We start from the raw sequence: 27,046 nt of genomic DNA on the forward strand, positions 1-27,046 counted from the left end.
CTCTCCTAGAAGCGAATCCTTGGTGCCTCTGGAAGGAGAGGAACTCCCGTCATTTTGATTGTGTCTTCTACTCAGCCATTGAGATCGTTTGTACTGCGACGGGCCTCATCTCTACCTGGGTTCGCACTCGAAAAGAATTTACTTGCCTTTCATGTGCCCCTCTCCGCACTAACTAGAAGGTAATTGCTCAAATGTCAACTCCTTCCCCCTGGGTGGCTATTTGGACGCCTCCTCTTGCCAGTCACTTTAAGCTCAACTTTGACGACAGTGCTCTTGGGAATCCTGGGATGGCGGGTTTCAGAGGGGTGATCTTTGATCCCGAAGGCGCAACTATTATCTTCTACTTTGGTCCTCTCGGCATTGTAAACTCAACTATGGCGAAACTCTCAGCCTTCTCCACAGTCTCCGCATTTTTCAAAATCACTTCAGCGGTCCACTCATTGTGGAAGGGGACTCAAGAGGTCATTGGATAGTGCTCCACCGCCTCCTTCCCTCCATGGCATCATTGGCAGCATTTCCTGGATATAATGGATATTGTCTCCTCTATTCCCTGCTCTTGGTTTCATGTATTTTGATCCGCCAATATGGCTACTGACTCTTGTGCTAAATTGGGTCCCTCCCTTCAATCTCTAAGGGGAGTCTGTCGAAAGTTGGTAAGCTTGTACTCATAAAATCTTGTTTACATGGCATACCTACCCTCTTATTTTCTTTCCTTGTATCGTTGTCCAGCCACTGTCCAGAATAGAATAGAACTCCTAAGAGGAGATTTTTATGGGGTGGGCCAAATGCGGAAAGAAAATGTAGCCTAGTAAAATGGGATGATGTTTGTAAACCCATTGTAGTGGGTGGTCTTGGGATCCGGAATATTGCAACAACCAACTCTGCCTTACTGTTGAAGTGGATATGGAAATTTAATGTGCAACTAACTCTGTTATGGTGGAAAATTGTTGAAGCCAAAGCAGGGAAAATTTCTGGTTGGTGGATTGATGGCGGAAGATATCACAAATTATCTGTTGTGTGGAAGAAGATTGCCCAACTGCTGCCTACCTTTAAAACTGTTGTTAAATGCTACATCGATTCGGGTAGCCATACAAAATTCTGGACAGATTAGTGGGTACACCAAGCAGTTTCAAGGTTAGTCATGGATGTATATATTGCCTGGCAAGAGAACAAGATGCAACCGTTTCTGCACAAAGGCTTACCTCTGGTGAGTGGAACTTAGATCTCAAACGAGCTTTGTTAGACGTTGAAGCCCTTGAAGTTGCAGAACTTGACACAAGTCTCTCAGCGGTAAGAATCAAAAACTCTCCAGACACACTCATCTGGACACCGTGCAGGCAATGTACATTCTCTACTGCTTCTGCCTATCACTTCTTGATCTCTCTCCAAGCAAATCAACCAGTCCATCCAGCTGCTTTTGCGTGGTCCTTACATATTCCACCTCGTGCAAAGTTTTTTATCTGGACCGCATGCCCAAAAAAAATCTTAACCTCCGACTCATTAATTCGATGTGGAAATAGTGTTTCGGACCCCTTGTGCCCTTTTTGTCATTCCTCTCCTAAAACTGCTGATCATATCCGCACGCCGAAAAAAAATCTTAACCTCCGACTCATTAATTTGACGTGGAAACAATGTTTCGGACCCCTTGTGCCCTTTTTGTCATTCCTCTCCTAAAACTGCTGACCATATCCTTTTACATTGCGAGCATGCCCATTTGGTTTGGACCGAACTCATAAACAGAATTGGATTGCAATATTGCCCATCTCAATCATTACCTTCCACAATACTCACCGTTACAAGTGCTCATCTTCCCAAACTTGGGAAAATATTAATCTTTTGTTGTGTGGGTTACATTGTTTGGAATCTATGGAAAGAGATAAACAACAGAAAATTTAAACAAAAATTTCTTCCCTGGAAAATTCTGTGCAATAGAATCATTGGGCAAGTGTCCTCTTGGGTACTCATGCGGAAGGAACTTCGTAACTTACAAGGATCAAATTTGCGTGAAAATTGGCGTCTTATTACGGAAATGTCTTTCCCGTCGCATCCTCCTCCTATGACAATTTGGTCTCCACCACCGTTGGGACATTTCAAATTAAATTTTGACGGAAGTGCGTTAGGTTACCCTAAGTCGGCTGGATTTGGTAGAGTGATTCATGACAAGAATGGGAATCTTTTTTTATCATACGCTGGACCAATTGGTATATCTGATTCAACCAGTGATGAGTTACACGGGTTGTACAATGGGTTAAAACTCTTCAATCAAAAGATGGAGGGCCCTCCCTGTGTTGAAGGCGATTCAAAAGTTGTTATTAATTGGTGTATGAAGTCTTCGAAACCTCCTTGGCGGCATTGGGAATTATTTGAGGATATTTGCACTTTAGTTACCCAAATGCATTGTAAATGGAATTATATTCCTAGATCTGTTAATCATTTAGTAGATAATTAGGCTAAACATGGCGATTCCCTCAAACAACTTGTTGTGGAGGAAGGCCACCTTAGCTAGGTATGTATACTTTTTCATCTTGCAATATATATTCACACCCTATTTCAAAAAAAAAAAAAAAATGAAGGCCTCCCTTGATGTATCTTCTTGCTCTCTTTTGAAATAAAATCATTACCGTTTCAAAAAAAAAAAACACTAACTTTTATGACATAGCCAAACGCGATGTCTGGGCTATGTGCATAGGCAAGAGTAGACCCTAACAACCCTCTATGGGCGCAAATACCACATAAAGTTGTTGCATTGACAGCACAAGCCATTAACCCTAGGGTAATGGCACAAAATAAACAAAAAAAAGCTTGACCTTTACATTCAATCAACAGCAATTTTGTAAAATCCCCCTACCTGAAAGGCTTGTTAATGTACGAAGAAGAGAATTCTTGTTTAAAGACCAACAGAAATCAGACCACTTGCTCTGATACCACTAACATAATGAAAAGGGAGGAATTTTGGAAGAAGAAGAAGAAAGAGAGAAGCAACTCATGTTGAGAGAAATTCTGGAGTACAAACTCAAGTCGATCCCTAACTGCTTTTATTATTGATAACTTAGGTAATTAAAATGTCAAAAGACAATAATGCCCCTATTTTAAGTAATTCAATTACAACCATCAAATAGTAATAAGAAACTATAAAAGATCACATCGGTAAACATGTCTAATTCACCTCTATCTAATCAAATCTATCAGAGGTATTTTGGTTTTAAAGATAAAGTTGTGTCAAAACATAATAACCTAAAGTAAAATTGTGAAGTTGGGTCCAAGGCCTATCCCAAAATGACTAGCCAACTCAAGATCTTTGTTCTCGCAAATCCATGTGGGACTATTCCTTAACACTCCCCTTCACGTGTAGGCCCTGGGGTCTACATGTGGATAATTTGGGTGGAGGGCCACATACAAGTACCTGCTCTAATATATGTGAAGTTGGGTCTATGGCCTATACCAAAATGGCTAGCCAACTTAGGAAGTTTTTTTCCCAATTAATAAACTCAAGATCTTTGTTCTCACAAATCCATGTGGGACTATTCCTTAACAAAAATTACCAAAATACCTCTGACCTTTAACATAAGGCCTAGCAACAACTAGCAACACAGCCTTATCTTTCAAACCATCCCAACAATCAAACGAAACCATCAGGTTGCAAAAGTTTTCACCAAATAGTAAGCAAGGCCAGTTGATAGGGAAGTAAAACAAACAAGGTAGTCCCTTAAGAACCCTATAGGGTTTATGAATCCCCATAGTTGGGAAAAGAAAGAAAAATGTTTTAGCAAAAACAACATCTGATTCTGCCTTTGGGATGCCTTTTTTGAAATTTTGGATATTGTCAATCTTTTTTATTGTTTTTGGTCTCTCATTCCGATCTTTTTGATTGTTTTTGGTATCTCATTCCGAGATCAGCAAATTATGTGGCTGATGTTTTAGCCAAGCAAGGAGCCTCCTTGCAATCGCTTGTTGTCAAGAGTCAGCTCCTTTTTTGTTCTCTTAATAAAATTACATTTCATAAAAAAAAAAACAACATCTGATTCCTCAAACACAATCTATACATAAGAAGATCATCTGCTTCTCTCTTCTAAAAAAAAAACAAGGTGGATTGAGCTTTTCGCTCATCTGCCATGGGGGTGTGTGAGCATGCACAATGTGGATGGGTTGGGATGGAGAGGTTGTTTCTAGTGTCAAGTCTTGTTTGAGTTTTCCGACGGTGGGGGATCAACATTCAAAAACAGAAAATGACAAGGAAAACCTATACGTAGATTCTTTTCAAGATTTCTCATATTGTCTGCTACTTCCTAATTAACCAAAGGCAGATAAACAATAGATCACACTCCACTCACCCCTTGCAGTTCCCTGGTTTAATGTGTTCCCGAGAACTAGAATTTTCTTCAGAATTTCCTTCAATTTCAATGAGTTACGAATCTGATGAAAACAAAATTTAATCACCATGCATTAGATAAACCTCAAAGAGCAAAAGCATGAAAAACACAACAACGAAGTATAACATTTTTTTTGTTTAAAAGGTGAATAACCAAGTATAACATCACCTCTTCACATGCAAAGTTCACAATGTTTAAGCTTTTCCTAAAATCTGAGATCTGCAAAAACACAAAAGTATGGAGGTCAAAACAACATTCTATGTTACTCTACTACTATCTTATACAGCACTCAAGAACCATCCTACCTGTGTGTTGAATTGAATCTTGAAAGAAAATACTCTCAGCTTTGACTCCACTCGAGGGACTTTCATCAATTCCAGAAAAAACTAAAACAATTGAAAGAAACTTTAAAATTTTCATCTCTTTAACAATTGATAATAAAATTAAAAGGAAGAAAAAGTAAGCAAGACATTTTCTAGATTTAAAAAAGGAGGCAGAGGACACATAAACAGAAAACTATATATAAGGACTTCAGTAACGACATTTTCACCCACCAAACAAAAGAAAACTATTCATTACAAAATTCAAAGAATTAGTGCTTACAAAAAAAACTCTAGTAAGATTTTTTTTTCTGCAGACAATAGTGGAAACTTTCATTTGGGAGTCTCAATCATTTCGTCAACAATTTGAGAAAACACTCTCTTTGAATGGCCCAATTAAGAAGATTCTCCTGTATTTGGTGACCTTGGTTACTTTAATGCGTTTGTTACGATCACATTTTTAATTATGTTGGCCATGCAACTTACAGGCTAAAATTGCTGCTATATGCAAACGAATCACATTTGAGAATTTAAAGGGTTTAGGTTTTACGTATTTGATCAATTCACATGTGAAAAATTCTCTTCACTCTAAATGGCCACGTCTCAATGGAGACTTCATAATACTCATATCATATTATCAAAAGAAATAAGACAATGGATTCATGGATACTTGCAAACAATGTTTCCAATTGAGCATCTAGTCACGATTAAAGTCAAACTTAATTGAAGGTACTAGATATTTGTTGGATTGAACTCAGTTTCATCCCACAATGACTTGCCACTTAGGAGGCCTGTTGTTCAATATCGTGACAAAATAACACTTCCTAACTCTTATCAATATGGGATTATTCTTACTCAACAGTCCGCCTCACCTCCAAACTTACATATGGCCCGAGATATGCGTAAAAACGCACAACAGGACACAAAACTCACAAAAAAGCACATATTGGGTCTAGACCCATACAAACATCCTGCTCTCACACCACTGTTGGATTAAGCTCAGTTTCATCTAAAAACTACTAGGCACTTAGCAGACTTATTGCTCAACCATTTAAACCAACAACACTTCTTAACTCTTATCAAAGTGGGATATTACCTCTCAATAAATATAGGTGATAGAGTCAGGTTTTGGCTCAAGCAGAAGAACAAAAGTAACAAGCGAAAGTGCAAGAGAGAAAAGTGAATAGAGAGAGTAGGAGATCTAGCATACCTCGTCTCCAAATCCATTAATTTATAGCTGAGATGGATCACCTCTAGCTATAACTTTACCTTTCTTGTGTCAAAGCATTAGGAATCACCAAATTTCAGTCTTTGAGTCGTATGCTGGGGGAGCTTGGAATTTTAATTTTAGAAGGAATTTAAGGGACGATGAAACTATTGAGGTTGTGAATTTAATAGCTTCTTCACAATCATCATATGTTTGATATTATTTCAACAAATAAGAGGGGCATAATAGACTATAATTACTTGTGGTAGATTGTGTCCAACAACTTCTGCCGGTAATATTAACTTAGATCGCAGGAATACCTTTTAATAGAGTAATCATCTGATATTTTCAAATAGGTAAGAGAAATAGAGAGGTAAGAAATGATGAATATCCATAACCAAGGAAGGGAGAATCCCATGAGCCAAGGATGACGTCTGGTTGACTTCATGCTGATAGTCAAGATGTCCTTTTGATTGGAAATAGGGTAGCAATTGCTCTCGACAGGCACGGTCAGATTTCGGATTATACGCAGGATCATAACAGGTTTAGGTTGGACAAAGTGGTTGAGCAAGGAAATAACCCACCACATAGGGCAATATGAAGCAAGATTCACTACCTTTGATCCTTCACCGTGGAGGTGTATGAATCTACATTGAAGTTATCAGATTTAAACAAACCTACGCAATGAAAATTAGTGAAAAAAACAGACATGAGAAAGTTCATCAATACTGCTCTGCATAATTTTGTTGTGTTGTTTACAGAGTTGACAAGACGTTAGATGCTATTTAGAAAGTCAATAGGGACTAGAACAAAAAAAATTCAATTTTGTGTTAAACCTTGGGCTCAATCCAGAATTTGTAGAATCAACCAAAATCGAGAATGAAGGAGAATAGATTCCATCAACATTCCTAGTTGTACCACACAGCACTCAGGTGGATGAAGTTTCGGTGAGTTCTAATCTCCACTGACTGCTTTTCTTTGCTTCATTAGAACTTTAAACACATCAATCAAGGTCTGCAACTCCCAAGTAGTAGAAAGCAAATCTCTAGCAGTGATTTCATGGTTCTCCTATGAGAAGACTCCTTCATGGCTGTTACTGGCTCTTTATGGTAAGATTTGTGAAATATGTAGTCTTCTTCACATACAATAGTGTCATACTCTACATAGTACATTTAGCATGGCATACACGAAGAAATGCGTAGGAATTTCTTTGCAGAATCTTGAGATTTATTTCCACTTGGCATATGTTAATGGATTCTTGTTGGTGATTTTAGTTTATTCCTTTATTGTTCTTCGCATTTGAATTTTTCAGTTTAACGGCCTTTTTCTTTCTTTACTTGGCATATCTCAGTTATAATCAAGTCAGTTAAGTATTTCTCTTTACTAGAAATTCAACAAACTGACTTAAAATTAGCTACTACTAGTGGAGATTACTACCACCCAAAGACTTTCCTGAAAAACACTCCTAATTGGAACTGTTGACAAACTAGAAAGCTACTAAAAGTAGAAACATGCTGATTTTCCCTAGACAGAATAGATGTGAGTACTTTCCCAAAAAAGAAACTTCCAAAAGCAAGCTACTGCTTTTATCTTCTTTTATTTTATTTTTCCCTCTTCAATAAAGTTTCAATTGTTTAGATGAAATACTCCATCTTCATATTCTTCAGCTTTTACTCCACAATTGAGCAATGCACTACATCACATGCATTTAAAATGCATACAACAAAATACATCACAATCGAACAAGTATACTCACCTGTTCACACTTTCCCAGATTTTCCCTGTCCCCGTTGTAATTCTGAGTCCAGAGAACATACAAATAAAAGTCATCAATAATAATTTGTATCACAACTAGATGATAAAACAAGCACAATGTCAAAAAAAAAAAAAAAAAAAAAACACAAAATCAAGAGAAGTCCAAGGAAATGAAGATTGATGGTGAAAGCTGACATAAACCCACCTTCAAAAGTTCCATTTCCTCTTTTGATGGACAAAACTTGATGAGATTTTCCACCTGATCCACATCTAAAAGTGAATCATCCAGAGCTAATGCAGCAGCCTACAAAAAGATGAAAACAGGCCCACTGCATGGTCAACAGTATAGAAACAAAAAGATAAGTGCAAACACACCCAACAGTAGCAAGGCAATCATATCTGCATTATGCAGCAAATATTGATTTTGGATCCAACACTCAAGACATCCTTCCTTTTTTCATTTTGCCTAAACACAGATTTTTGGTGTGCTTTTTGGTGTGCTAATTAGGTTTAACCATATTTTAGATAAAAATTGTTAAACATGTCAAGTTTTTTTTTTTTTAAATAGTGCTGAGTTATATTAAAAAGGCCTAAAAGAGCAAGATTACAAGGAGGGGAACTGTCCCAAACAATGAGAGATTGTTGGGAGGTTCCAAATTTAGCTAGCCTATCAGCCACAAAATTAGCTGACCTAAGAATGTGGTTCCAAGTACAAAAAATAGAATATACAATATCTGCAATAGATGAAGTAATTGGTCAATGCCACCAAGGGGTGAGACTGAACTAGAGCACTAGCTGATGACCACTTTAGAGTCCCCCTCAATCAGCAGCTTCCTTGAAGATAGTCTTTGAAAATCTTCAACCCAAAATGACAAGCATTCACCTCCACAGTGTAAAAATTTGTGATGCCAACTCACCCAACATAGGAAAAAGTAGTCTCTCTACTATGATTCCTGAATACCCCATGAGAGTGGTTTTCCTCAAATTAATATTCTGACCCGAAGCCAACTCGAATAGACCAAGAACAACTCTCAACCTCTTGATCTGAACCATGGTGCCCACACCGAGCCACACTGTGTCATCCACAAACTGAAGAATCGGGATATCAAAAGCCATTGAATCAACTGTGGGGAGAAGCCACCCAAATCCCTTGGCCGAACAAATCATAGAGGAGAGATATTCCGCCACCACATTGAAAAGCAGAGGGGACAGGGGGTCCCCCTGACGAATGCCCCGAGAACCTTTAAAATAACCACACATTGTACCATTCAAAAGCACCGAATAACTGGCCAAGTAGATACAACTTTGAAACCAGAACCTCCACTTAGCACCAAATCCCATTCTTTCCAAAAGAATATCAGAAAGATTCCAATTGACTCTATCAAATGCCTTTTCAAAATCAAGCTTGAGAACAAATCGGGGAAGCTTCAAGGTCATGAAATTATGCAGAAACTCATGACAAACAATGACAGAATCTAGGATGTTCGTCCCTTTGATGAGAGCACTCTACCCCTGGTGGATAGCAATCAGAAGAACAGCTAGGAGACGGTTAGCATGAAGTCACGCAATAATTTTATAGATCCTGGTGGTGAGGCTAATAGGCCGGAATTCTGAAGGAAGCTCTACCCCGACTTTTTTGGGAATAAGAGCAATGAATGAAGCCTCTATACTCTTGAAAGCAATGCCCCAGTGGTAGAACGAATAAACCATGTGAGCTATGTCTTCACCGATGAGGAGCCAACAGTGTCGGTAGAATTCGCCATTGAAATCGTCCGAGCCCGGAGCATGATCCAGAGGGAGCCCCATAACTGCTTTCTCGATTTCTCAACTAGAAAAGGGGAGCTCGATAGGACTGGCGGTTGCAACAGGGAAAAGGGGAGCTCGATAGGACTGGCGGTTGCAACAGGGATGGCCAAAAGATTAAATCGCTGAAAGAAGGGTCAAACTGTCTGACCTTCAATGTAGAGATCTACAAAAAAGCTCCCAAATTGTTAGAAACAAGGGCCTTGTCCGAGGTAATTTCACCATTGACACATAGCGATGTAATACGATTGGCTCTTCTTTGGTAGTGACCACACCATGTAAAAATTTTGTATTGGCATCTCCCTCTGAAAGCCATTTAAACCGAGCTCGCTGCTTCCAATGCACAAGATCGCAATGATCGAAGTCCTACAACTCCCCTTGAGAGCAAAGCACTGAGTCGATTTAGTAGAGGTCAGGCTTATAGACTCCTCCTCAGTGTCAATGATAGCCACCTGAGCAAGGGAGGAAGCTTTATCCACCGAACGGGAGGACTGACGCTCAAGGGCCCAAGAGCGCAAAAGGGGCTTGAGAAGCTTGAGTTTCACTGGGAGGGATGCTAAATTTAAAGGAACGGAAGGGGTATCCAAAGGACACGTGGCATCCTCCAAATGTAGGATAGAGGGGGCATGGCATTTTTTGGAGTAGAGATGGATGAGTGTCGGCAGGTTGTATCTGAGGAGTGGCAAGGAGTTGATCTAAAAGATTAATTTTTGGGGGAGGTTGGGTGTGGTGAAGGGTTTTATCCTGCCTGGGGGCGGGAGATAGGAGATAGACGAGCCATGCTGCTACCCCTCCGAAAAATCCATGCAAAATACAACTAGAGGCCGCTGAGAGAATTTTAAAATATTTGAAAGGAGGTCCTGAAAAAGGTTTATTATACACTCCCCATAGAAGGGTTGATGTGTTAAGATACTTAAATATTGATTATGTAGGATCCAAGATTGATAGAAGGTCTACGACTGGGTACTATAAACTTAATTAGTTGGAAGAGTAAGAAACAAAATGTAGTAGCTAGATCTAGCGCAAGTAAAGTATAGACCGATGGATAATCCAATGAGCTCACGTGGATAAAATAAATTCTTGTTAAGTTAGTATTTCACATTACTAAGCCTATGGTTATGAAGTGTGACGATCAATCAACACTTTTTTATGGCAAGCAATCCAGTCTTCCATGAGAAGACCAAACATATCGAGGTAGACTGTCATTAAATCAAAAATGTTGTAATGCAAGGGAAGGTTTTTTCACCATATGTGAAATCATCTGAACAACTCAGTGACATCTTTACCAAACCTCTTGGAAGACAGGAGCATTCGATGTTTTGTGACAAGTTGGTAATCTTTGATATCTATACTCTAGCTTGAAGGGGAATAAGAAAATATAGATTCAAGGGTATTTTGGTCATTAAACATGTATGTTCATGATTTCTATTGGTTGTGAAGGTCCTAGGATAGTGGTACATCAATCTTCTTATATTTTCTATTTCACTTTTGAATTTATATGGATGTAAACAGTTGATGCATTATATATAAGGGCAGTTTTGTCCTTTTGGTTGTCTTTTTCACTTAAGTGATATAATAAAAATTAGGGATCAAATTGATCCATAATGGCTGCTGCTCTCTACATAGCCTTCTTCTCCCTCTTTTCTCCCTTTTATTCCTTCTTTCTCTTCCCTTTACTTCCTTGTTATACAATTTTACAATTTTGCTATATTCGAGTGATTTTATCCTTAGCAACATTTTCTTACCCATATGTGGGTTTTATTATTACCCTTAAGTGGGTTCTCTACTGCCCCTTTTGTGACTACCTTTTGTGACTTTGTGATTATTATCACTACTATGTGTTTGAAATCTCTTGTATTAGTTTCAATTGTCTTATTTGTGTCATTTTACCCTTTTCTTAGATTTGCCCAGACAGGATCAAGAGAATCCACTTCTGCTTTTAGTATTTATTCCTAGGACACCTCCACATGGTGTGTTATTAAGGAAGCGGAGAAAGATGATTCTTGAAGTTTTCTTTTTTTTTTTTTCTTTTTTTGTTCAACCTGGGATCATTGTCATATAATCCCTGGCTTGAGGGGAAAAGCGTCTTATACATGTGCTTAATGCAAGCTTAAAAGCCAAAGACCATAGAAGCTACAAATTTTGAAGTTGTTGAAGCCACATAGACCAATAGTTTTTTAAATCAAAATTTATATTTTTTTTTTATGCTTATATAGGGAGTATGAGACAAATTATGTAACAAGCTGAAGCTATATGCTCCAACTTGAGGGAGAGTATGAGAAGCTAATTTGAGTTAATTAAGCTTTATTTATTTTGTATGAAAGTTATCTCATATAAAAAGTAGATTGTTAGGTTTTACAAGTTCAAGGGGTATGAATGGAATTTTTTATATGATTTAAGTTATAAATAGGGAAGAGGGATTTGTAAACCCTAATCTCTTCCATCTCTTTCATTGTTGCAAATTTCAATAAAAAATGAGTACCTATTGAACACCATAAGGCAAGCTAGTAAATTGACAAAATTTACTAAAAGGATAAGCCATATTGCTTCAAGACCAAACTGTCCACTTCATAAACTTCCTTCCCAAGACGAACTGAACCACTAACTTTGATCAAATGCCTCATAATTTTTCATAATTTGCATGATATTTTGCTTTATTACAGTGAATCCAGCCAACCTATTTATATTCTAATTAAAATTGTAACTACTCTCAGATGCTTATTACAATGATAATGTTTGGTACTTAATTGAAATTACTCCAAGCAAGCAAGGAAATAAACAATTGAATTTAAACAATTCACAACTTACCATCATATCAGGAAGGGGCATTTTCACCTTAGTGAGCATAATCTCAACATTATTGGCACGCCTTAAATCAATCTAGCAAATTTCAGACAAGAAGCAGCAGTAGCATATTAGTACAAAGGAACACAAAATTGTGCATTAGGAAAGCCACGACATGTTTATAGCAGTATATGCCACACTGCACAAAATTTAAAACCCTCGGCATAAAGCACCAACTAACAATGTAGTATAACGCAAGAAGAGGCTTATAATCATTTATCATTACTGTTTATGCATTACAAGACAGAAGATTATTTCTGGCTTTTGTATGTAATGCTTATGATTTAATCAAAAGACAAAAAAGGGTTTGACATTGAGCAAGTCAATCGTCCCCTATTACTCTAGCAATTCTCCTTTTGTCCTTCATTTTTCTCTTCTTCTTGGAAGTAGGTATCCAATTCACCCACCTAGTCTAGTCGACCCTTCTAAACAAAATTGGTCTCCAATACCGTGCATCCGGGAACCTAACCGACACCATCCTATCACTCATTAACTCGAACCTCCCAAAGCTAGGTAAAATGCTAATATCTTGTTGTGTGGGTCATTTTTATTTTTTTTAAATGATGCTGATTTTTATTAAGACAAAAGCTCAAAAGAGCAAATTACAAAGGAGGGAACCCTTCCCATATAGTAAGAGATTGCTGGGAAGTTCCGAATTTTGCCAATTTATCAGCCAAAGAGTTGGCTGATTTAGGAATGAGATTCTAATTACAATGCATAGAAGATACAATGTCACTGATAGGCCAATAGCGCCAAGGGGGGAGGCTTTCTTTGGAACACCAACTAATAACCGTCTTCGAGTCTCCTTCAATGATTAACTTGCCATGGAGATGATCCCTGAAGATTTGGAGGCCGAATAGTAGAGCACTAACTTCGGCAGTATTAGAATCTGCAATGCCCACCGGACCAGCATAAGAAAGAATGGGGTCTCCATTGTGACCTCTGAATATACCACCAACTCCTGCTGGACCAGGACATCCAATAGCACTACCATCAAAATTAAGCTTTATGCAGTCACAAGGGGGAGGATCCCAGATAGCCATTCTAGGAGCTTTGCTAGGGCCACACATGTGAGGAATCAAATTCCAATTTTCCCGAAGGGAAACCCCTGATAGAGTGGCAAAATCCTTCTTTGTATGAAGCCAGCTCGAGATGAGGTCAAGGGCATGAGAAGCTGTGTTGTCTGGGGTACTAGCTTTGGAATTGAATCTCCGATTGTTCCACTCGAGCCAAATGCACCATGGAACATGCGCAAGATAGGCCGAAAGACTTAACTTGCCTAGTCGAGGAAGGAGAATCCCTCGAACCATCTCAAAGGTACCAAAGAGGTCCTGATGTAGCCCCAGTTGGAGCCCGATTTTCTGAAAGATCTTCATCCAAACTTGCCACGAAAATCGACAGTGTAAGAGGACATGCTGGACTGTCTCTTCACACTCACCGCAAAGGGGACAAGAAAGATCGGGGGTAGTGAAACCTCTTCTATGGAGGTTGTCCGAAGTAAGAATCTGCTCTCTGTTGGTTGACCACACGAAGAACTTGATTTTGCTTGGCGCTAAGAGTTTCCAAGCCAGATTTGCCTTGTGCTCATGAGGACTATAGTCTTGCTTTCTGATATGAGAGTAAGCCGAAGTGACAGTGAATCGGCCATTATTACTGGGCTTCCAAATCAACTTATCAACTGAATACTCTCGAATAATAGTACTGTTGAGTTTAGTAAGGAGAGAACAAAAAGCCAACGATTCCTCATCATATAATCCCTGACAAAACGGACTCCACGAGTGATCACTCCATGAATCAGCCACAGAGCAAGAGAGGTTGTTTGCCACCCTATACAGCCCTGAAAAGTCCTCTGAGAGAGATCGGGGGCCACACCATTCGTCCGACCAGAAGAGAAGGGTCCTTCCATTGCCCGTGTGAAATGCGGTAGCATCTCTGAATACTGGAAGGAGCTTGAAAACTGTTTTCCATATCGAGGATAGGAGGCGAACAGCGCCACCCTCTCTCCACCATGCACCCGAAAACTGAAGGTAGAATTTCACCATATTCTTCCATAAACTATTGTGCTTGTTGAAATTCCAAATCCATTTGAGCATAAGAGTTGTGTTCATTTCTTTTGTAGGCCGGATGCCCAATCCTCCCCTATTATGGGGCATACAAATATCCTTCCAACTGACCAGATGGTATCTGAAGGTATCTTCTGAACCCTTCCACAGAAATCGTCAACGGATGGCATCAATTTTGGAGCAAACGGAGGCCGGACAGTGCATGAATAATAACAAATAATTTGGTAGCCCCGCCAGACAAGACTTGAGGAGAGTGAGACGCCTTACCCCTCCAAGTGGCTAGCCTCTTTTCAAATTTCTCAATGAGGGGGGACCATAGTGACGCCAAAGGCCGAGAATCAAAAAGTGGGAGCCCAAGATACGTAGCTGGCATATTTCCCACATAGCATCCCAGATAGTCCGCCATATTCCGAAGCTCAGCTAGATCAGTATGATAGCCAAGGAGAGTGGTTTTTCCCCAGTTTATGCTTTGACCAGAAGCCAATTCAAATAATCCCAGCACGGCACGCAATTTTCTGATCTAATCCATAGTACCAACCCCGAAGCAAATAGTATCATCTGCAAACTGGAGAATCGGAATATCAAATGTTGTGCAATCAATCGTGGGTAGGAGCCATCCCATGTTCTTGGCCGAGTAGATCAAGGAGGATAGGTATTCTGCCACTACGTTGAAGAGCAGGGGGGAGAGGGGGGCTCCCTGTCTGATTCCCCTAGTTCCCTTAAAATACCCGCAAATTGTGCCATTGAGAAGGACAAAGTAGCTTGCAGAGGAGATGCAGCTTTGGATCCAGAAGAGCCATTTTTCTTCAAATCTCATCTTCCCCAGGAAGGTGTCCAGAAACTTCCAGTTAACTCTGTCAAATGCCTTTTCGAAGTTAAGCTTGAGGATGAATCTGGGGAGCTTTCGGACCTTGAAGTGATGACTAAGTTCATGACATGCCATGGCTGAATCAAGAATGTTTCTTCCCTTACTAAAAGCATTTTGGCCATGGTGAATGGCAATAGGGAGGATTGCCCTGAGACGACTAGCTAGGAGGCGCGCAATCACTTTATATGCACTGGTAGTGAGACTGATCGGCCGGAAGTCGGATGGGAGCTCTGCCCCATCTTTTTTAGGGATGAGGGCGATGAATGAGGCTCTGATACTCCTATATTTGATGCCATGCTGATAAAAGGAGCGGGTCATACTAGAAATGTCTTCTCTGATGAAGGGCCAACAACGACGATAAAATTCTCCGTTGAATCCATCCTGGCCGGGAACACGATCCAAAGGAAGACCAAGGGCTGCAATTTCAATTTCCCATGTAGAGAAGGGGAGCTCGATGAAACTAGTTGCAGCTGATGGAATAACCTGAAGGTTAACCCGTTGGAAAAAGGGCCGAAATGGCTGGTGATCAAAGTATAAATCTGCAAAAAACATCACCAGTGAATCAGAAATAATGGCTCTATCCGACGTGGTCTCACTGTTGACGCTAAGCGTGAAAATGCGGTTGGCCCTGCTTCGTGCAGAGGCGACTGGTCATATTATCTGGGCACTCTGGAAAGAGCGAAATAAGAGGAAATTCAATATCAAAACCTCCTTTGTTGAAGCTATGACTGAGCAAATCTCTAACCAAGTTTTGGTATGGCTATTAAATAAAAAAGAATTCAGCAACCATGGTGGATCAAACTTCAGAAGTAACTAGAAATCTATTGCTAGCCTATCTCTACACCTCGCCATCCTACTATGGCAATTTGGGCCCCTCCTTCCCCCGGGTTCTTGAAACTCAATTTTGATGGAAATGCTCTTGGCTTCCCAGGCCTAGCAGGGTACGGTGGAGTCATCCATGATGAAAAGGGTGATCACCTCTTCTTCAATGTCGGCCCCCTTGGTATCTCAGACTCTACTACAGCAGAGCTCACAGGACTCCTACATGGACTAAAAATCTTCTCTAGCAATCTCTCTGGTCCCCTTTGTATTGAAGACGATTCCAAAGTGGTCATCAACTGGTGTGCAAACCACGGCCATCCCCCATGGCTTCACTAGGATATATTCAAAGACATATGTAATTTGTTTTCTCCTTTAAATTGTAAGTGGAGTCACATTCTACAATCTGCTAATCACTTGGCAGATTTCCAAGCTAAGGAGGGCATTTCCAACACTTTGTTGTGGAGACATGCCCTCGACATTAGGTTTGTATTCTTTTCTCTGTTTTTAATATATGCACCTTTTTATCAAAAAAGAATGTCATGGTATCAAAGTAATCCATATGAGTGGATCGCTCTTTATTATTTCTTCAAAATATCCGATTTGCTATTTTTTTGTGGATTGATGTCTGTTGCACTGATTGGCTTTTCAACTTAGATAGCCTCTTTTCTTTTTTCCTTTTTTTTATGAAATATCACATCTTCTTGATCAGAGATATTTGATCATAATGGTTGTGGAGATTTGGCATGGTTAGAAATTATATATGAAGGACTATAATCTGAACCAAATATCCACATAATAAGACCCTGCCTATGCATCTAAGTAGATGGAAATTCACTCAAAGCTTACTTCAATCTAGGTTCCTATATTAATGTCCATAATAAACATTTAACAAAAGTTTGACTGGATAGATTGGCTGGAGATGATGCCGTAGCAACTTCCTTCTCCCCAGTCTCTAGGATTGGTTGAGATCAAAATATTTTCGTCCTTAATTTCTCTCACAAAGAAAATGGCAAGTAGGTATCAGAACCTTAGCTTGAGATGTGTCCCTTCCGAGGAGGAAGCAATTGAGGCAAATCACTTCATTACCCTTCTTGAAGTGGATAGATTAGGGGGAACAAAGAATGAAATTATGAGCCTTCCACATCGACACCTAAGCTAATTTCTTTCCTTTTTTTTCTGAACTCAGATAAATCTATTAATATTAAAGATTGAGCCTGGCCCCTTCCCAATAAGACTAGCAGTGAGGAGTCCTATTACTCAATGTCACAAACCAAGGGTTTTGCTTGACATTTATCCATGCGGTAGTATTCCCACCAACAATTAACAAATAATGAATTCAAATACATAGAAGAGGCATGGCCATAGATGGAAATAGGAAAGGGAAGTGATTCCTAAAACCACAATTGCAAAAAGGGAGACCCAAGACTTGGCCAATTCATCTGAGATACAATTTACAGCACGAGGGGGGGCATGCTGCTTGAGGACATGGAATGGACTGCTAAGACCTTGTATTTCATCAAATACATGCTTCAACCTCCAAAGGGGTCTTACATTGATAGCCAATGAATGATAGGATCTGAATCTCCTTCTGTGAGTAGTTGTTCTGAGAAATTCTGAGCAGACAGCTCAACCTCAGGGAGGTTTTTGCCTCAATTGAATAAATATGGCCAGCAGAACCCAAGAAGCCCAACATTACATGACCACTAGAGTTTTTTATGACTCCTAAAACCCCTGCTAGGCAGGATTTCATTCAGACCCATCAAGATTCAGCTTTATGACTCCAAAGAAATAAGTTGATTTGCACCTTTTTCTCCATAGTTTGCCATGGAGTTTCAACATCTTCATATAACGCAGCTTGGGGTCAAAGGGAGAGACTCCATGAGAGAAATTGATGAAAGTTGGATACAATGACTCCACCAATTCATCTTTGGGAACCTTGGAAAGATAGCACTTGGTAACAGAGACTAGTTACAGAGTTAATATATGCTACAATTACTCAACCTTATATCTCTTTTGCAGGAGTGATAGGTCAATTTCTCAAAAACCAATCGCAAATTCATCTAGAGTCAATACATAGCGTGATGAGATATCTTAAGGAAGCATCAAGAAAAGGTATACTGCATCAGACAGAGAGACCCCCTCTCCCCCCTGCTCTTCAACGTGGTGGCAGAATATCTATCCTCCTTGATCTACTCGGCCAAGAACACGGGATGGCTCCTCCCCACGACTGATTGCACATCCTTTGATATTTCGATTCTCCAGTTTACGGATGATACTATTTGCTTCGGGGTTGGTACTATGGATCAGATCAGAAAATTGTGTGTCGTGCTGGGATTATTTGAATTGGCTTCCGATCAGAACATAAAATGGGGAAAAACCACTCTCCTTGGCTATCACATTGATCCAGCTGGGCTTGGGGATATGGCGAACTATCTGGGTTGATCTATGGGAAATATGCCAGTTACATATCTTGGGCTTCCACTTTTTGATTTTCGGCCTTCGGTGTCACTATGGTCCCCCCTCATTGAGAAATTTGAAAAGAAGCTAGCCACTTGGAGGGGTAAACTCTTATCAACAGTGGGGCGTCTCACTCTCCTAAAGTCTTGTCTGTCGGGCTACCAAATTATTTGTTATCATTCATGCACTGTCTGGCCTCCGTTTGCTCCAAAATTGATGTCATCCGTCGATGATTTCTATGGAGAGGTTCAGAAGATACCTTCAGATATCATCTGGTCAGTTGGAAGGATATTTGCATGCCTCATAATAGGGGAGGATTGGGCATTCGGCCTACAAGAGAAATGAACAAAACTCTTATGCTCAAATGGATTTGGAATTTCAACAAGCATAACAATTTATAGAGGAATATGGTGAAATTCTACCTTCAGTTGTCAGGTGCATGGTGGAGAGAGGGTGGCGTTACTCGCCTCCTATCCCCGATATGGAAATCAGTTTTCAAGCTCCTTCCAGTATTTAGAGATGCTACCTCGTTTCACACAAGCAATGGAAGGACCTTTCTCTTCTGGTCGAACGAATGGTGTGACCCCTGATCTCTCTCGAATGACTTCCCGATGCTACATAGGATGGCAAGCGACCTCTCTTGCTCAGTGGCTGATTCATGGAGTGATCACTCATGGAGTCTCCCGTTCCGCAGGGATTAAATAATGAGGAATCGTTGGCTTTTTGCTCTCTCCTTAATAAACTCAGCAGTACTATTATCCGGGAGCACTCAGTTGATAAGCTGATTTGGAAGCCCAGTAATAATGGCCGATTCACTGTCACTTCGGTTTACTCGCAAGTATGGCTATCTGGGATCCTCCCCCTTGCGACTACATAAAACTGAATTTTGATGGTAGTGCTATTGGATGACCTGGTCCAACAGGAGCAGGTGGTGTGTTCAGAGGTCACAATGGAAACCCTATTCATTTTTATGCTGGTCCGATGGGCATTGTCGATTCTAATACTGCTGAAGTTAGTGCTTTGCTGTTCGGCCTCAAAATCTTCAAGGATTGTCTCCATGGCAAATTAATCATTGAAGGTGACTCGAAGACAGTTATTAGTTGGTGTTTCAAGGACAACCTCCCCCCTTGGTGCCACTGGCCCATCACTGATAGTATTGCTGACATTTTATCTTCTATACATTGTAATTGGAATTTCATTCCTAGATCAGCCAACTCTTTGGCTGATAAATTGGCAAAATTTGGAACTTCCCAGCAATCTCTCATTGTTTGGGAAGGCTTCCCTCCCTTGTAATATGCTCTCTTGAGCTTTTGCCTTAATAAAAATCAGCATCATTTCAAAAAATAAAAAAAGAAAGAAAGAAAAGGTATACTGCATAAACCTTCTCTTTAGCAAGAGAGTCATCCAAGCAACTGGCTGATCTCAAAACATTATTCCAACAAATTATATTATCAGCCAAATCCATAGCTTCATAAAAAAAGTTCACTTAACCCCCAAGGAGGAGTTTTCTTTTTGTTGCACCAACTGACAACCACCAAGGACTATCATTCCGCAACAAGCTGGCCTTGCAATTTGCTCTTGAATATCTTCAAGCCTTGTATCAAAGCCGAGAGGTCAGCTGCAACAAAGTCAGCTGAGCCCACAGGACAAGAGAAGGACACCAAAATCATCTCCATTGCTTGATCTAGAAACGCTACCAATAGCATCCAGCCCTGGTTCCCAAGAAGGCTACCATCGAAGTTGAGTTTGGTACAACACGGGGAAGGAGGGTCCCATTGCTATAGAGAAATATGCTTAGGGATAAATAGCTAAGCCACCTGCTCCCAGTTCTCCCTGATCTAACCACAACCTAGCTGCCTAAAGTCCTTAGAGAGCAAACCCAGAAAAAAACATTGTTCTGGATACATAAAGATGTAGTGAACGCAGTTTGGATTTCCCATGGGAGTCATGCTCAAGATCTTTTTTTTTTTTAAATGAAGGATGTATAAACTATTAAATAGGAAGAGTATAAAACCTAAATAAGTAGGTCTTCCTCCACAATAAGGAGTTCTAGTGAAATACCCAACTTAGCCTGAATGTCCGCCAAATGATTGGCAGATCTAGGAATGTGCTTCCAATTACAGTTTATAAAAGAAATTAAATTACAAATATCATAATACATATCCCAATGCCGCAAAGGAGGAAGGGTTGACTTTGCACACCAATCTATGACAATTTTTTAATCCCCTTCAATACAGAGGGGGGCTATGAGACGTCTTTTGAAGATCTGAAGCCCATTGCGCAGTCCAGAGAATTTTGCAGTGGTAGACTCAGAGACTCCTAGTGGTCCAGCAAAGGAGAAGAGGAGACAGTCATTTGCATCATGTATAACTCCGCCATATCCTGCAAGACCAGAACAACCAAACGCGCTACCATCAAAGTTTAATTTGTAATGGCCCGCCGGTGGAGGAGCCCAGATAGCCATAGTCGGAGGACAGGAAGGTTGTGTCAGGCAATGGCCGCAGGGTGATTAGGTTGGGTGAAATTGGGGTTACTAAGGAAGTTGTAAGCCGAGGCAGTGCCCAAATTTACAAAGCATAAGAGCACAAAACAAGGTGGTTGATAAATTCATCATAGAGACCACAAAATTTGCATGAAGAGTTAGAGATGGAGGCTCCTATTTTTTGGAGACTATTAGAGGTAAAGATAATGCCCATCGATGCACTCCACACAAAAAGCTTAACGTTTGGAGTGGCAGAGAGGTACCAAACAAGATCAATTATACTTTTAATTTTCATTCTGATCACATTAGAACACGAGCAATAAAGAAGTCCCCATCAGCCTCAGGGGCCCAAATGAGACAGTCCTCCACATCCCTCTGTCTCCTCAGCTTATCGTCACCTTATGGGTTGGACACAGCCTCCCGCCCCTCACTGGGCTGCTTTTGCTTGGAGGCTCTTGGCTCCTCTAAAGGTGAAATTTTTCCTTTGGAGTGCCTGTCGCAACAGGATTCTCACTGCTGACAATCTTATCAGACGTGGAAACACTGCTCCTGACCCTCTTTGTTCCCTTTGTGGGTGGAAGCCGAGACCATCAGTCATCTTCTCCTCCACTGTGTTTTTGCCTGGAAGGTCTGGACCTCTATGATTGACAGCATGGACCTCAGTTTCTGCATCCCCCCTGACTTAAGCACCATGGGTCGTTTCTCATCTAGCACTCGTCTCCCTAGCCTCGTTAAGCTTTTGTTAGTTGCTTGTGTTGCTGACATTCCATGGTGCCTTTGGACTAAAAGGAATTCCACACGGTTTAATCGTACCTCGCACTCTACCACTGAGATGATATGCACTACTAGGGGCCTTATCTCTACCTGGATTCGCACTCGAAAAGAATTTGGTTGTCTATCATGTACACCTTCCTACACCAACTGGAAGATTATTGCTCAGATGTTCATTCCCTCAGCGCCCCGCCAAGTTGGGTATCCGCCTCACCAAAGATACGAACTAGGTTCTCTTACTCAAATGGCTCTGGAAATTCAACTCCTCCCCAACAAGCATGTGGAGACTTATGGTTGTTGTTGAACTTAGCTGAGAGGAAGCATGGTGGGAGGTGTACCAGTTTATCTTCGCTTTGGAGATCTTTCTTTCTCATTCTCCCAGCATGTGGGACAGTGATTCGCTATTATGTTTGAGAAGGATCAAGATAAAATTCTGGAATGATTGGTGGAATGCGGGGCCAATAAAAGATTCCAATAATTCCCTATTGCAAAATCACTACTCATCACAAGATTACTGTTGTTGCTTCATGGAATGCCAATACTTGGAATCTTCACTTCCGGCGTGGTCTAAAAGGTGAAGCCCTTGATGTTTGCCATCTAAGGAGTAACATTAGTGTTGTTAAGATATGAAGGCATATGTAAGACGAAATGATTTGGATGCTTGAAAGACAATGGTAAATTCTCGATCTCCTTGATATTTAGACACATCAATGGGTGGACTACTAACCTTGTGGAGCATGAGGCTGCTATCGCTTGGCATCGTTCTACCACCCACAAAATAAAGTTCTTTCTTTGGAGCGCTTACATCAACCTTACCACTAACAGTCTTTGGAGGTAAGGCAATCACAATCCATGCATCCTATGTCCTCTTTTCAGCGTTGAGGAGAAAAGAATCATCCACCTTCTTCTTCATTGCCCATTCACTTAGCGGGTATCGTCCACTCTTCTTAATCTCATCGGCTTGCAGCTTTACCTTCCTAAGGACCTCATTAGCACTTGTCGAATGTTGTTAGGGACTAATATCCCTAAGTTGGAAAAAAAATGCTCCTCTCAATGTCTCTTGCACATATCCCTTGGTGCCTTTGGAAATAAAGACATACTTGATGATTCAATTGCAAAATTGGTAGTGTGGAGGAGACCGCTAGTCATATCACTAAACAAGTATCTTCCTGGTTTCATACAACAAAGGAGTTTGCATGTCCTTCTTTGCATCAACTACCATGTTGTGGCTCACATGCCCATCCCTTCCAAGCTTTCTCCTTTGATAGAATGGCAGCCGCTTCATCCAGGCACCTTATGGAGCCCATAATACACAAACTCCTTATGGGACTTTTTCCCACTTCACAAACTCCTTATTCGGAGCTTTGGTTACCTAAATGAGTTACAAGGTTGAGTAATAGGCTACCTATGTGGCTAGTTATTTTGGGATGGAACCTAGCTCAATCAAACAATAGTATCAGAGCAGGTTGAGTGTGTAATCTTCAGTTTATTTGTGTATTATGGGCTCCATAAGGTGAGAGTCAGGTTGTGTGCGTGAAGCCCATAATGTGTAAGTTTGGATGTGAGGTGGAGTGTAAAGTGGGAAAAAATCCTACATTGAGAAATTTTAAGAGAAGTAAACGAGTTATAAGGTTATACGATAGGCCTCGTAGGTGCCTAGTCATTATGGGATGGAATCGGACTCAACCCAAACAGAGTTTTATAATTTTTATAACAAGTTGTGGTGAATAGATATATATGCTCCAAATTGGGGGTAATGTCAAGTTGCAAGGGTATTATGGTCCTTTACATCATCAAGTTTATGTGTTTTTATAAAATAGGGTATTTTTGTCTATTCACTTTAGCAAGGTTAGAGAAGCTTATTAGTGAAGCGTAATTGCGTTATTACTTGTAATACAACTTGAGTGAGGAACAAAAGAGAGAGATGGGGCCAAGCTTTACCTACTCTCAAGTTAACACAAACTTTTTCTCCTCGTTCTTCACTCTTTATCAATTTTCCTCCTATTTACATCTTAATCCCATTTTAAAATCGCATAGCCCTAATAAATAATAACTAAATTACATAATTATACAAATGATAAAAACATAATACCCACAACTTGTCCCTACCAAACACACACACACACACATATACATACATTTTTTTTTTAAGAAACACTCTATACATACATATCAATTCAAATACAAATCTTGTAGCTTATGTTTCAGACTACTATCATTTTTATTCTTTGAAATGATGAGAAGATTTCATCTCACTCAATGATTCATTAAATATTGGAAAGCATTAGAAAATAATTTCATATCTTTAGAACAGGATTAGCACAAAGAGGCAACTTTCTTGTTGATAGAAAAAGTAAACATGTCTTCCGAACTAACTAATAACCACCATAACCATGAACCATGTGGAATGCACTTACTAAAAAATTTCGAACGTTGAATTTGAAATTAATAAAATGATTATTTCTACAAGAATTACCAGGTGCACTTTATCTGTTTTAGACCCAACAGACTTGCGTCTGCTGCCTGAGTTTCCTCCTGAGCCATCATTCATCTTTGGTACAACAGCAGAGAAAAGACTCTCCAGTTCTGACACGTCAAATTCTGAGGCACTAGCAAGCAGAGTTTGAAATATTGAAGCAGTAATAAGCAGAAGTTGGAAGAAAAAATGAAAGCGAGATATTATTTGTCTTTGTAACATAAAAAATAAAAAAGTTGTTGCATTTCAAAGGAGACATAAACATGGGTCCAAAAAGCCATATGAACACACTGACAAGCTGGATTTCATTAAGAAGCAGTGTATCAAAACTTCCAGCACAGTAAGTTACCTTTGGGGTTCATCATATTTTTGTAGTTCTGCCCATAGACTTCCTTGCACAGCTCTCGTAACTTTCACCCAATGTAGTGGTTTCAAAGAAGACCTCCTTGTTGTTGAACCCTGATAACCTGGACCTGCAAGGCGTGCAACCCCACGCCCCCTTCCTCCAATATTAGAATTTGCAGTGGCCCCAGTAGAGGCTTTAGAACCAATGGGTGGCGGTGGAGGAGCACCAGGAGCATTCGGTAGTGCCGGAGCTGCTGGCATTCGTGACCCAGGAGGTGGGGGAGGAGGTGGAGCTCTCCCACGCGTTGGAGGAGGTGGAGGAGGAGGGGCACCGCGTATTGGAGGAGGGGCACCACGCACCGGAGGAGGTGGAGGAGGAGGAGCACAACACATTGCAGGAGGTGCCCCTGACTTTAATGGTGGAGGGGGTGGTAGCGGTGGAGAAAGTGCCCCTGTCTTTAATGGTGGAGGGGGTGGTGGAGGTGGAGAAGGTGCCCCTGTCTTTAATGGTGGAGGGGGTGGAGGATGTGGAGGATGTGCCCCTACCTTTAATGGCAGAGGGGGTGGTGATGGTGGAGAAGGAACCCTAGCCTTTAATTGTTGAGGGGCAGGAGGACCAAGAGAAAGGGAACCCATCTTTAATGTTGGAGGAGGAAGTGGAGGAGGAAGTGGAGGAGGAGGAGGAGGTGGAGGAGGTGGAGGAGGGGAACCTTGAGGCATTCCACTCATTCGTGAGAATGGTACTAGAGGAGGTGGAGGTGGAGGTGGAGGAAGTATAGCTTTTGACATAACTAAACCCACAAATGAAGATGGTGGTGGTGGTGGTGGTGGTGGTGGTGGTGGCGGTGGTGGGGGTGGAGATGGTGATGGTGGTGGTGGAGGAGTAGGAGGAGGTGGAGGTGGTGGTGGAGGAGTAGGAGACTGAGGTTGAGGTAGGCTTGTCACAGACATTATCCTAGATGTCAAAGGAAGAGGTGGAGATGGAGGTGGAGGAGGTGGAGGAAGATGAGACTGACATGTTGCTCCAGTATAAAGGGGAGGAGGGGAAGGAGGAGGTGGTAGTGGTGATGGTGGTGGTGGTGGGTGGTTTGTAAGAGGAACTTGTGTGGAAGAAACAAGTAATGAGGTACCATAGAAAGAAAGTGAGGGAGGTGGCAGTGGCACAAATGGAGATTTTAAATGAGCAGCTGCTAGCGGAGGTAGTGATTGTGAAGAGCCCTCTGTTAATTGTGAAGTGGGAATTGGAGACGTAACATCTGCAATAGGAGAACTTGGAAATTCACCTTCAACGTTCTCTGGTGAAAGTGAAGTAAAGGCAAGAGCTGCAGGTGCACTATTATATCTTGTTGGAGGACGTGGCACAACATGCATGGAATTAACACAGGACACTTTCTTTGGGGGAACCCACCTAGGCACAATCTTTGGTTTAGTTGGTTTAGCTAAGGTGTTGCCTGAAGAAGCTTGCTGTTTACTCTTTCCTTTAGTTGTAATTAGGTCAGAAGAGGTTTGTGCATTGGGAAGCCCCTGTTTCTTCGGTACAGGAGGGAATGCTTTCTCAGGTATCTGCCCTTGACTATCAGTTATAACCTTGTCATTCTCAGAGTCACATCTCTTCTGTGTAACTACATTTTGTGTCCATTCATCAGCACAAACAAGTAACTGAGACTTCACATCCCCCGTTGTGAGTCTTGCATCTAATTGGTGACTACTTTCATTAACAGCAGGAGTTTCCAGTTTGTAACCCTCTTCATTGAAAGATATCGCTGGTTCTATCTGATTACCCAACCTTCTCAGTGCCACTTTTGTTTCCACCTCATGATTCTTTGTATCAGCTGTGACTGTAGTATTTTCATGCTTCAATTCATCTTGCATGCATGAAACTTCAATGTTGTGGACCACATCCTCTAATATAATTGGCCCTCCTAGTTTGCTAATTTTCTCATCTACCATAGTTGCATTATCAATATTGTGGAAATCAGAATCTCCATTACTAAAGATCTCCTCTACTTCAAAGAATTCCTCTGAGGGACCGCCATCCACTACATCCTCATAGTCAACTATCAGGTCTTTGGTAATAGTAGACCTGACAGCATCAGAGTCCGAAAAGAGCACCTGATAAAAAAATGAGTATGTCTTCAATTCTCATGATTTTATCAAACAAATTCCCATGGAAGAGAAATGCATTACCTACCTCTGCCTTGAAGTCCTTTGGAAACTGGTCTTTGGCGTTCCACAATACATCAACTTCATCACGGTTGAGTGTCAACAAATGTGAACGAACAAATGCTGTGTTGAACATTAACCTGAACATCATCTCCTCACGTTTCAGATCTTCGTCTAAGTGGAGACACTCCAGGACCACATCTCCTTGAACACGACAATGAACATTTACTTTGACAAGTTCCCGGCATTCAGCCTGCAGTGGTTTAGTTCAGTTTGACATTCTTAAAATGAGGAGTCCTG

The 27,046-nt window shown here is 40.8% G+C and overlaps 1 protein-coding gene across 3 annotated transcripts in view; it reads right to left on the reverse strand.

Moving 5' to 3' along the window:
* LOC137953632 (formin-like protein 20) overlaps nt 1–27,046 on the reverse strand; it is a 43,015-nt gene that overhangs the window by 13,404 nt on the left and 2,565 nt on the right. For all 3 annotated transcript variants that reach the window (XM_068801080.1, XM_068801082.1, XM_068801081.1), the window contains exons 3-11: nt 26,775–26,999; nt 24,588–26,695; nt 24,239–24,371; nt 12,264–12,335; nt 7,858–7,956; nt 7,654–7,695; nt 4,676–4,756; nt 4,539–4,589; nt 4,332–4,413 (exon numbers count right to left, since the gene is read on the reverse strand). In XM_068801080.1, the coding sequence (XP_068657181.1) occupies nt 4,332–4,413; nt 4,539–4,589; nt 4,676–4,756; nt 7,654–7,695; nt 7,858–7,956; nt 12,264–12,335; nt 24,239–24,371; nt 24,588–26,695; nt 26,775–26,999 (2,893 nt within the window). The remainder of the gene's footprint in view (nt 1–4,331; nt 4,414–4,538; nt 4,590–4,675; nt 4,757–7,653; nt 7,696–7,857; nt 7,957–12,263; nt 12,336–24,238; nt 24,372–24,587; nt 26,696–26,774; nt 27,000–27,046) is intronic.

The sequence above is a fragment of the Aristolochia californica genome, unplaced genomic scaffold (assembly GCF_029961685.1).
Source record: "Aristolochia californica isolate CCGP_79_NKW_82.1479 unplaced genomic scaffold, dmAriCali1.0.hap1 SCAF_16, whole genome shotgun sequence".
NCBI lineage: Eukaryota > Viridiplantae > Streptophyta > Magnoliopsida > Piperales > Aristolochiaceae > Aristolochia > Aristolochia californica.